The sequence below is a fragment of the Pleurodeles waltl genome, chromosome 3_1 (assembly GCF_031143425.1).
Source record: "Pleurodeles waltl isolate 20211129_DDA chromosome 3_1, aPleWal1.hap1.20221129, whole genome shotgun sequence".
NCBI lineage: Eukaryota > Metazoa > Chordata > Amphibia > Caudata > Salamandridae > Pleurodeles > Pleurodeles waltl.
The window spans coordinates 1349771226-1349783451 of NC_090440.1; the positions used below are offsets into that span (position 1 = coordinate 1349771226).

At 44.4% G+C, this 12226-nt stretch overlaps 1 protein-coding gene across 3 annotated transcripts in view; it reads left to right on the plus strand.

The window, feature by feature from the left end:
- The window catches only part of CBL (Cbl proto-oncogene), a 404076-nt gene that overhangs the window by 374524 nt on the left and 17326 nt on the right, over positions 1–12226 (plus strand). For all 3 annotated transcript variants that reach the window (XM_069224841.1, XM_069224840.1, XM_069224842.1), the window contains one exon: positions 9761–9858. In XM_069224841.1, the coding sequence (XP_069080942.1) occupies positions 9761–9858 (98 nt within the window). The remainder of the gene's footprint in view (positions 1–9760; positions 9859–12226) is intronic.

Below are 12226 nucleotides of genomic sequence, written 5' to 3' on the forward strand. Positions count from 1 at the left end.
CCCAGTGCTATCCTACTCCTCAACTTCTTATGGGGGTTAAATACCAGAAGTATTCTTTTTTTTAGCATTTATATCCAGCCTATGGTTATAGCAAAATGGGTGAAACTTCTAAAGCAAACTCTTTAGCCTTTTCAGTGTTTTGGAAATAGTGTTATCTGCGCAAAAGAGAGTTGGTACCTTCTGGCCTGCTAATACAGGCTTATTATCAATTGACTAAGAAATTTACACAGTTATTGATGAAGATAAGAAAGAGGGTTGGAGCTAGAACGGATCCTCGGCGCCCCCACCCTCCCCTTTTTTAAAAAAAAACAACAAAAAAAGCTGGTCATTTGGGCAATATTGGAGCTGTGCAAAATTATCAATATACGGGCACCTTATTATAGTTAGGAGTTCATAAGGTATTCTCAGCTCGAAGAGCATATGTCACAGCCAGCGTCTTGGGACCATCTCAAAAGCACCCCACAGGTCAACAAAAGCAACATAGAAGCTGCCCTGGCTTATATCTACAACCTTCCACCTGAGAAAGTGGAATCGAAAAGCCTGATTGATAGTGATGGTCTTTGATCGGAATCCTGCTTAGAATTGGGTCAGAAAATGTTTATCCGTCATCAAGGCAGTAAGCTTATCGAGCACCTGCTTAAAGAAAATTTTTACAGGTTATCATTCAGGCTAATTGGGCAGTAGTTACTTGGTAGGTTGCAAGATCCCTTTATAAATATGGGAACTAACTCTGCTCCCTTTCTTGTTTGTATCAGGGCACCCAATCATATAACTTTAGAGGGTTTAAGTATGGCATCCATAAATCTGGAGCAAAAAAGATCAGCTAGGATCTTAAGTCCTGGAGCCTTCCCTTCTTTTTTGGGCCATAGAAGCTGCTCGTGTTTCAGAAAGAAAAAATGGTAACAGTTTGAGGTGGATTCTTGGTGTTCTGGGACAGATTTTACAATAATAGCTGTGGTGTATCATCTGGGTCTAAACAATAAAGGAAGCTGAAGTGCATTGCCCCTTCACTCCCTTTCAACCTTACTACACACTGAGATGGTCCTTCTGTTAGTCCTAGAATTGCTGCACCCGGTCCTGGACGCAGGAAGTACAGCTGCTCGCCTGATGCTTGTCCTCAGAGCACCTTTTGACACTTTGCCACACAATTTGCTAATCGAGCAGCTGTAGAGCTGCAGGGTTGGTCACCTGGTGCAACGATGGTGCTGGCGCTCCTTTCTTCATGGATGCATTTTTCAGGGTTGCCAAAACCCTTTTTGTTCTAAAGTATTCAAGTTGCAGCAGGGAGTACCTCCGGGTTTGTCCCTTAGTCCACCTTTGTTTCATATTTACATTCTCCCACTGGCTAAGATCATCGAACAGCAATGGCTTACAGTAATTACGCATGCGGACGACACCCAGTTGATCATCACCCTCTCCCATGAAACAGGATACAAGGCCACTTGGTTAAGATCATGTTTGGAGAAGGTTGCCAGATGGATGGGAGTTGAACCTGATGGAAGCTGGCTCTTTAAATAGTGTACCAAAATAAGGTACATTGTGCAGAGAGTCCAAAATTCCACAGAGGTATCACAGAGGCACAAGTGACATATCAAATGCTCTCTTTTTGGGTAGTGTGGTCGAAGAGTTAGGCATATCAGAGGGTAGCACACTCAATAAAGAAATCTGACATCAATTTATAAATAACACATTTTTATATAAATTTAGAAACCAAGGTCACCGGAATCAGGTGAGTACGTTAGATAGGCATTTGTTCTACAGTTTTTAAACGCTGACACTGCAATTTTTGGGCGCTGTAATGTTACCCAATGGGGGGAAACCATGTACTGCATTTAGGCACTTAACTGTAACATAAGGGACTGTTCTCCAGGATTTAAGGTGAGAAACGGGCAGGGTCAAAGGCCACACTAATAGGTCACCTCATGAGGCTCTGGTGCATCCGGGTGCAGAGGTGTTACAGCGTCCAGGTGTCTTATTCACTTTAACGGGAAACGTTCTTGTTGGAAAGTTGCTGTAAGTTGGGACTGAAACGCCATTTCGGGGGAACCCACAGTCAGGCTCGGCCCTTGAGGTCCTCCGGCACGTGGGGACACCATTGGTCCACTTCTCCTCTGGCTGTGGGGCTCAGATGCACTGGTGTCTGGTCTGGTGCTGGAGTTCCTCGCAGTTGCAGGGGGGCCGGCAGAAACAGTCTGCTAGCGTGGGCTGGGGAAGCCAACAAGTTGGATCAGGTCTCACGACGGTGGGAGACGTGGGGACACCCTTGGTTGTCTTCTCCTTGGTCTGGTGCAGAGGTGCCCTGAGGCGTCTGATTCCTGCTGTCTTACAGTTGCAGGGGAGTCTGCAGAAACAGGCTCCAGACACCCTCTTGAAGTCCACAGTGGGTGGGCTTTGTCTCTAGATGGGTGGGGACCACGCTGACCTTGTTGGCCAACCTCACCTCTGGCTAGTGGCTCAGATGTGGCGGGATGTCTGGCATCGGGTTTCTGGTGGTCCCGGTCCTCACAGTTATTGCTTGGGTACCTGCAGGTGCTGGGAAGCAACTCCTGTGCTCCAAGGGAGTCTTCTTGGCGATTTAGGAAGCACTGGAAGCTCTCCCTGGTTCTTGGAGGTTGCAGCAGAAGGGCAGGTTAGTTGCTCCTAGAGGGTCGGGTGCAGTAGGCAGGCTGGGAGGGTTGGCACCAAGTCAGTCGTGCGTCTCGGTTGTCTGGTTCAGCAGGCCTTTTGTCCACTCCTTCCTTTCTGTCCAGCGAAGATCTGAGGTCCTGGTATCAGGGGGTCCCCCTAAATACTCAATTCTGGTGGCTTTAAAGGAAGTGTAGGGTAGTAACCAATAGGCTACTTAACCTTGAGGTCACTAAATCCCCTAGATGACCACTTTCCGTGGGGAGTGGGTATCACCCTGTCCAGAGGTCCTACATTCCACCACACACAAGATGGCAGAATCCCTGAGGCTATGTCCACTTCAGGCTGGCCACCTTAGGGGTGTGTCCAGCCTGGGAGTGCAACATGCCTCCTGCCCAGGTGCCAGATGAGCCCTGAAGAAGGGGGGTTGTCATCCTCCTCGGAGGATGGCCAGTTCTGCATAGCAAAGGGGGTGGGCTTCTTTGAAGCTCCCTGCCTTGGAATGCAGATTTGTCGGTCATACTGTTGGAAGGGGTATGTAAATACCCCTCCCAGATCAGGATTTGTTTCTGACCTCCAAAGAGCAAAGGCTCTCACCCTTGGGGGTCGGATTCTTGGTGGCAGGCTGGCTGGAACTAGCCTGTGAGCCCACCAGCAGTTGGTAAGTTTTCAGGGGGCACCTCTAAGGTGCCCTCTGGTTGCATGTATTAATAAATCCATCACTGGAATCAGTGAGGGTTTTATTAATACAAGATGTTAGATACCAAATATCCCTAGTTTCAGTGAAGCCATCATCTAACAGGGGAACTCGCATTGACCACTTTCCAATGTATGTATTTAAAAATGGCTTCACTGCACACTAACTATGTCTAGAAATCAACAGACATAGTAGGGGCATATCTGCTCTTGCAGGTATGTCCCCACATGTAATATAATGCACCCTGCCTTAGGGCTGTAAAGCCTGCTATAGGGGTGACTTACAAATATTACAGGCAGTGTTTTAGGGGACATGGCACACAGTGTGTGCCATGTTGTGTTTTCATTTTTGGGAGCACCTTGTCACGCAGCCTCCAATGGAAGTCAGCATAAGGTTGGTGCTGGGTCCATTAGAGTAGAATAAGTTGTGCTGCAGCACTTAGGGGCCATCTTCAGTACCCATGCCCTAGTTACTTGGAAAGGTGCTAAAGAGCCTGGCCACTTAGGGATCACATGACCAGGTGCCTTGTTTTGGGGAAGGTACATTGGCACCTGAGACCTGGTTAGCAGGAACCCAGCGCACTTCAGTCACAGTTGCACCAAAAACCAGGGAAAAAGTGGGCGGTACTGCAACCAGAACCCAGCTTCCCACACACTGCCTAAAGGTAAACACTGTGAAGACAGTGGTGTTACTTTTGGGAAATCGACCTGATATATGGTCAGCATCCTGGTGGCAAGCGACTTTTGTCCCTCTACCCTAAGTCTAAGGCCAAAAATCTCAGTATTTGGTTTGACCATAAGCTCTTTCGACAGCCAAATCACAGCACTGGTGGGTAAGTGTTTTGGAATCCTCAAAATCTTGAAAAAGATTTTTGAGTTGATTCCGGAGTCCACTAGGAAAACAGTGGTCAGGACACTTCATTTCGAAGTAGCTGTGCACAGTATTAGACTTATTATTATTTTTGTTAGGCTGCATATACGAGCTTTTCCCAGTTTGCATTTTCCCATTTGTTTTATGCTGTTTGCAGGTTTTTCTATAGGAGACCCTCATCACCTTTATTTTGTCTCCTTTCACCTGACTTGATGGCACTTATGAGATTGGTCTTCCCAAACCAACAATTTGTGTTGAACCATTCTTGAACTCTCTGGAATCTCCCTCTAACCTTGATGTTCTTTACAAAGATTGCAATGGTTAAGTTGTTACCCCTTGTCCTTTGTCTGGGCAATAAGCCATTCGTCTATGGGCCACACATACAAAGGACCATGATCGCTCTTGTGTCTTGGTGCCACAGTCTTATCGATCATCTTGTTTCACAGCCCAACATTAATGAAAACATTATCTATAGTACACCTATAAGATGCCCTTTTAAAGGTTGGAGCGATTTTGCTGTCTGAAGCAGAACATTCATTGCATGCATGAGGCCATGCGACAAACCATTTGTAATCTGGCCTATAGTTCTAGAATACCTCAGTATGCATCCTCGTCTATTTCTAGGTCCGTTGCAAGCACAGATGGCTCAAAACGATTATTAAAACCACCCTAACAATAACAGAAGAATCATTGCTATGCATTTTTAACAAGCAGTGACAGAAACTTAAACTAGCAGATGTGCTGCCTTGATTGTAGCCCTATTATAGACCTTCATTAAAAGGAGGGCCTCTGTTTTCAGTTATATCTTTGCAGCAAGTATATTCTGGGAGGCACTATAGATTTATTTTACGGTGCATTGTAAAATAGTTTTTTACCCTTCTACATAGCTCTCCAGGAGGTCGACCAGCACCAGATGTTTTGGACATTGCTTGAAAACTTATATAGCCTGGCCTAAATACACAGCTAATAGACCAGGTCTCTTGCAATAAACATATATCAAAAGCATCAATAAAACCTCCCCACTCATTATCAAGTTTTTGATTTTAAGCCTAAAATATTCCACCTTACCATGGAAAAATGTCTTGAATTTAGGGTTTGAGATGGGTCTGCAGGTTCTAGTGGGCTTTGCCAATTCACAGGTATGTCTTGGTCTTACCCGTGTTACCAATGGAACTAGTTGCTGCAAGGGAGTGCTGTGATGAGGTATTTGCTGGCCTGTTTAGATTTAGGATAGAGTGAGAGTTGGAAGTTGTACTCAAATTACCAATCTTATCACACGTTAATCTTTACAGTTTATGGTCCATACTCTCACACCCACCCCAAAGTGTGAGGAGGCCTTTTACAAACAATTTGAATAGTATTGATTGCAAAATTCCCTTCTGTTGTGAGTCAGGGGGTCCTGTTATATGTCTGATGTGAACAATTAGTAGCTTTATGCAGCACCCTCCCTGTATCTGTAGGATAACTGAGATTTGAGTACGGGGGGTTTTAACTTAACTTATTTAAACTTTATTTCTGAGCCCTGTGGAGGATCTGATCTGAGACCAAGGGTTATTAAACCCCTAGCAAGTGTGGCATCAGTTAAAGTAATTCTGGTTTAATCTCATTCACTACTTGAATGCGCATGACGCTCCACATCTATTTTATTACTATAATTGATGGAATAACAGTGTAGAATAATAGTGTAGGTGACATGCTAGAGCGGTGGTGTCCTAGAATTAAATCGAGGCGCCAGTTTTCCTGATTTATTATGCACCTCTTGTTCTGGACTGCACCCTCTAGTTGAGTTGCTCCCCCTCTGTGTTTTACCATAGGTGTTGCTCATGGCATTTATCTCTTACCTATAGTTAGCAAAATTGTTTGAGTCAATTGGAAAAGGTGAGTAGCCCTAAATGGGGGCTCTCATCAGCATTTCTCTGCACTTCTTAGCCGACCTGTTGATACGTGGTAAGATAGATTCAAAACTTTTTTCAGTGTTGGTGGACGCTTTAGTTGGAGCCTGTGATTAAATTCCTGTGGCATGATTATTTAAAAAAAAAAAACGAAACATTACATTAACAACCATCTGTTGCACTCACATGTTTCAGATCTCACAGATAAATTCAGGTAACCAGTTTCTGCGGATTGGGTGGGAGCATTGCTGTACCTAAATATCGATTTGTGTCTCCTAGAATACTTTGCAAGCCTTGGTTCCTTTTTTTTGGGAAGGGGGGCTGTTTTCTTGTCCTATCATCCAGCTGGAGCAGTTCAACCTTTTCCAATGGCACAAAATTGATGGAATTGTTAATTTTCACACTAATATCCATCAGCAGCTCATTACAACTATTTGTCTTTTGAGCAGTCAGGCTAAGCTGGTGAATCTATGGGGTACCTGTTCTTGCTTTGAAGGTTTTTCATCCGCTTTGTTTGTTTTCCCTTTGGCTCTACCATTGAGAGTCCATCGCCCATCATGGATTCTCCTTCCTCCGTTAGATTGTCAGTGCTTGCTATTGTGCAGTGCTCTGCTGCATGTTGGCCGGCATTTCCTATTTTGTATTCCCTGAGGGCTTACTGCGGTTTTCCTCTTTCCCATACTGCCGGAGTCAAACAACTTGTATAGACTCAACACAACACCTGTCAAAGAGGATACAGACGGTGCTTGAAGGGCTTATTTTTAAAACTCCAATATGACAACAGTTCCCGCACACAAATAACAACCAATGGACTTCGGTATATAGCATCCAAAAGTAGCTTGCTAGGGAAGGATTAGCCAAATGTAGATTTCATGATTGTGATGAAAAATCCAAGCAGGATGGCCCAACCCATGGCTGGCCTGCCCCTCACCCACACACTTCCCACGCTGTGGGAGATCCTCTTGCAATATAAAGCGCTTGTTTCAGTGTCACATGGGGGCCTGCCTCTCCTGCCACCTTTTCCTCAGGTTGATGTTTTGCAGAGTTTAGAGTAATCGAGCAACAGTTTCAGAGTCCCATGCGCTGCTGAGTGAGACTGTTGGGAGAAGGTAAACCAGAGATCAGTCTCCATTGTGAGAGGTTCCCAGGCTCAGAGTCGTGGAGCCACGCTGTGGAAATCTCATGTACTCTTTCCTGCAGACCTATCTCATTATCACATGATTTAAGCCATTGGCAACACTTGTTTGATAGATTCATCCACTTCATCAAGACTGTGTATCTGGGCTTCAGGGTGCAGCTAGTAATGGGCCACTTACAGAGGTGGTGACAGGGAATACATTGCACCCGTGCCCTTCTTTCCTGGCACTTGATGTGCACACTCACTAACTTCTCCACAACATCGCTGCCAACAATATTACATCAATGGGTGCCAGTTCCTTATTATGTTAGTCATTTCCTTCATCATATTTTCTAATTACATAAAATTTCATTTATATTAGCCCTAAATTGCATGAAATTATTTTTTATAGAATTTCCATCGTTCTTACACAAACAGTATTAATCTAAAATAATTTAACTTAGATACGCTCACCCTATTTTTAGGTTGAGTGCACAAGCGCTTTTCAACTTGTTATAAGTATTCTGTGGGCTTTCAACCACGCCAATCTCTCGCCTATCACTTTCACTTGTTCGTAGGCTTGCCTTTCACAATTCCCTTAATGTCTTTGGTAAAATCTTCCAATTTGTCCCGCCTTGCAGACTGAACCAGTTACAAGAATTATTGCACGATTGCTGATATAATCTTCAACGAATTAATTTTTTCTTTTGTGTCTCCCCCTTCGTCCTCCATGATGGCCATATCGCTTGCATCGCAGAACAGCAGTGTAAACTCCATCAGTGATATTGAAGCGCTGGTCACATTGTCCACACCATTACCTAATCAGTAATTTATTTTCCCTGTCCCCTTCACGCTCCATAGTTTTCACAAAAACACTTGTAATTGATAAATGTTTTATGTAAAAAAACACTGAAATCCTCAAAGCGGCTCTCCCAGCGCAGAGGGAGAGCCAATACTACAACATTCACTGCACTCTGGAAACTCACCCCATAATGCTTTGCAAGCATTCTTTTGCAAAACATGTTTGCTCATAACTCAGCTTGTGGTGGTCTGAGGACAATGCGACCACAACCAAAACCTTCAGCAGAACACACTTTCTGTCTAGGTCAACAATGGGTCCCCAGAGTAGATTAGTGGGGATCCTAAAATAACGCCTCCCAACATTTAGTGTCTTTTTAAGGTCTCTCATAGCTGGGACTTATGTTTTACATCTGAGAGTAGTTTATGTTTTAAGGGTCTTGTTTGTAATATCATTTTGGTAGGCCTGCTAGCCTTCAAAATGTGTAATGCACTACGCCCTCTAGGGGCTAAATATATGGTTTCACTACGTTATTTTCTGGCATCCTGTTTTCATGTGGTTATGCCCCTTGGGGTCTAACTCCGTTACATGACTATGTTTCTTAGAAATGCTATTTTTATTGTGGTGTCCTCTAGGGGCTGTTCTGAGCATTACAGTCAACCTACTACAATATTTGCAGCACTCGGAAACTCGCCCCATAATGCTTTACAGGGGCATTCCTTTTACAAAACATTTTTGCTCATAACTCAGCCTGTGGTGGCCTTAGGACAGTGGGACCACCTTCAAAATGTGTTAATCACAACGTGCTCTTTCTGTTTAGATCGTCTCTGGGTTTCCACACTAGGTTAGTGGGGATCCCAAAATAATAACCCCTTTTGTGTATTTGTAAGCTCTATTATGGCTGGAACTTTTTTTTTTTTTGCACCTGTGAGTAGTTTGTGTTTTAAGGTCCTCGTTAAAAAAATATATTCTTGTAGGCTTTACTAGCCCTTTAGTTATATGCAGGGCCACATGGAATTATGTGGCAGAAAGGACGAAAATAAGCGGCAGGGTTGACCAATTAATGTGGCAAAAGTAGTCCGGATATAAATTTACAATGTAAATGACTCCAACTCAAGTAAATGGTAGCCCTATTCCATTGCAAAACCTGGTTTCATCTGCTTGAATAAATACGGATTGAACCAGCTTACTGAAATCCCATTTCTAACTCAAGAATTAGTTACATTTCAATTAAACTAAATTAAATTGGAATATATATATATATATACAATTTTTTTTGTTGGATACAGTTTTAAATTGATGATTGTAGTTCACAATTTTGGTACAGAAACTAACACAAACAGTAACGGTTATTAATTTATTTCATATTAAATGTGTTAAACCTAACCCTATTCTAACACCCCCTCTTCTTTTACTTCAAATAATTTTACATTTAACTATAGTTCCCTATTTTAAATAAAACTGCATTAATCTAATTTATCTTCTAATATTCTTATACCAAATTATACTTGCTTTAAGGTTAATTACCCCATGCAGTGGGCAGTGTGACTCTACCTTAGCAGATAATAGTGTGGTGGAAGTAAATGCCAGACTAAGTAAAGGTTTGACACTGTGGTGGCAAGATTCAAAAGCTTTGGCTGTTAGCGGTAGTGGTAATCTACAGCTGGATAGCCACCACAGAACTTGCTATCTTTGCCTTGCATAAACTAGTGATTTCTCACCAATACAGAATCTAATTTCTAACGTTCTTTGATTTACAGACCCTCTGAGTGTGACCCGCTGGTTGAGCAGATAAGATATGAGCCAATGGGCACTATCCAGGCGCAGGCGACAACTTCTGAATCTGCTGCCATGTCTGGTATGTACTGGGGCGTTTGATTTAAGACTGGGGACCAAACCCAGAAATTGAGCCTGACCAGAGTGCCTCCATAAAACACATCCCGAAGAACAGTTGGGCTGTGGTCCGATTAGACTTTTGATGTTATAATTATGCAATATTTTACATATCCGTCATTATGGCACTGGTTACCATGATACTCCTTTTTCTTGTAGCTAATGTTCCATATGGTGGTGCAAGACTGTGAATGCAGGGACATGTTTTCAACCCAAGAGAGTTTGACTGGTATAATTTGTTAATGAATGCCATTTTAATTCGAAATTGCCCTTTGAGTGAATGCCAGCCTGATGGAGTGTAAGGAATTCAAAGGGCTGATGGCAACTGTAGGGATTGAGGGTTCTTGTTGCAGTGATATATACAGTATATATCATTCTCTCACTCTCTTTTCCTAGGGCATGGGGACTAAAGAGGAGCCCTTAGAGCTGCAGCACAACTTGTGCCACTCTGAGGGACCCAGCAACAACCTTATGTAGACTGCCATTGCAGGCTGTGTGACAAGGTGCGCCCAAAATTGAAAACCACACGTGTGCCATGCCCCCTAAAACACTGCTTGTAATATCTGTAAGTCACCCCTGTAGCAGGCCTTCAGCCCTAAGGCAGGGTGCATTATATTGCAAGTGAGGGCATATATGCATGAGCAAATATGCCCCTACCATGTCTGTCGATGCTTTCACATAATAAGTGTGCAAGGAAGCCATTTTAAATACATGTACTGGACACTTGTCAGTAAGAGTTGCCCAGCTACATGTTGGCTTCTCCTAAACTAGGGATGTTTGGTATCCAACATCTTGCATTAATAAACCCTCACTGATTCCAATGATGGATTTTTTAATACATGCACACAGAGAGCACTTTAGAGGTGCCCCCTCAAAAACCTACCAGGTGCTGGTAAGCTCACTGACTGGTTCTGGCCAGCCTGCCACTCAAAAGACAAAAATCTAACCTCCCAGTGTGGTCAGAAACATAAGCCTGTCCGAGCTGGTGTATTGTATTTCCCAACCCTCCACACAGGATGACCTGCATTCAATGGCAGGAGCTTTTGAGTATTTAGGGGACCCCCTGGTACCATATCCTCAGATCTTAGCTGAACACAGAGTGGACAAGAAGGTGCTGAACCTGAGAATTCCGGAGCAACTGCCCTGCCGCTGCAGCGTCCAAGAAACTGTGAGAGCTGCCAGTGGTTTGCTTATCGCCTGGAGGAACTCCCTTGGAGTAGAGGAGCTGCTCCCCTGCATCCGCAGGCACCCAAGAAAGACCTGAGAGGACCGGGACTACCAGAATCAGATGCCGGACATCACCACTGCACCTTAGCCTCCCAGCTTGTGTTGAAGTGGGCCAACAGTGTCAGCATGGACCCCAGGAAAGAAGCCTACCCTGTGCACTTCACAATAGCTTCTGCAGACTGTTTCTCCAGACCCCTCCTGCAACCGCTAGTGACCAGAAGACAATGGCCTGATGCCATAGGACACCTCTGCACCCGTCTGCCCGGGGCCCAGGAGAAGAGGACCACCTTGGGAGACCTGAGCCCACTGGTTGGCTTGGTTGGACTAGACCCCTAGCCCACACCTGCAAAGTGTTTCTGGTGGGCTCCCTGCAATGGTGAGAAACTCCAGTACTGGGCCCAATACCAGATGACACCCTGCAGCTGCACTCGACAGCCCGAGGAGGAGTGAACTGACCGTGTCCCCACATGCCCAGGGACCTCAAGGGTCAAGCCCCCCCGTGGGTTCCCCTGGACTGTCCTTACAGTCCATCTCTGTAGCAACTTCATAACCGAGGCGATCCCCATAGAGTTGAATGGGACACCCTACACCATAACACACCTCCACACCCAGACGCACCAGAGTTCCCCAAGGTGACCTGTTGTTGTGCCCTTGGACCTTGCCCCAAACTCACCTTTTGTCAAGGAGATTGGTCCCGTAAGTCGATGTCCTTGAACTCCAAAATCTAGCTAGGAGGATGTAATTAGAAGCTAATCTTCTAGCTATAGAAAAAGAAAGAATTGAGAAGGGTTTAGAGCCTCTCTCTAGTGACAGCAAGAATTTACATAGGGAGAAAGAAGTAGCTTATGGACCCAAAATTCCCAAAGGGGTTGTCCCCAAATATGAGGACGGTGATATCAAATGGCTCTCAGCCTTTGAGAGGGTTTGTAGAATGAGAAAACTCAGCAAAAAGTATTGGGGCTCTCTCTTTTGGGAACTGTTCTCTGGTAAATGAAGGGATAGACACATGACATTGAGTGAAACTGATGCTGGGTCCTATGACCTCGTGAAGGATAACCTGATTGAGGGCTTTGGACTCAACACTGAAGAATATATAATCAGGTTCA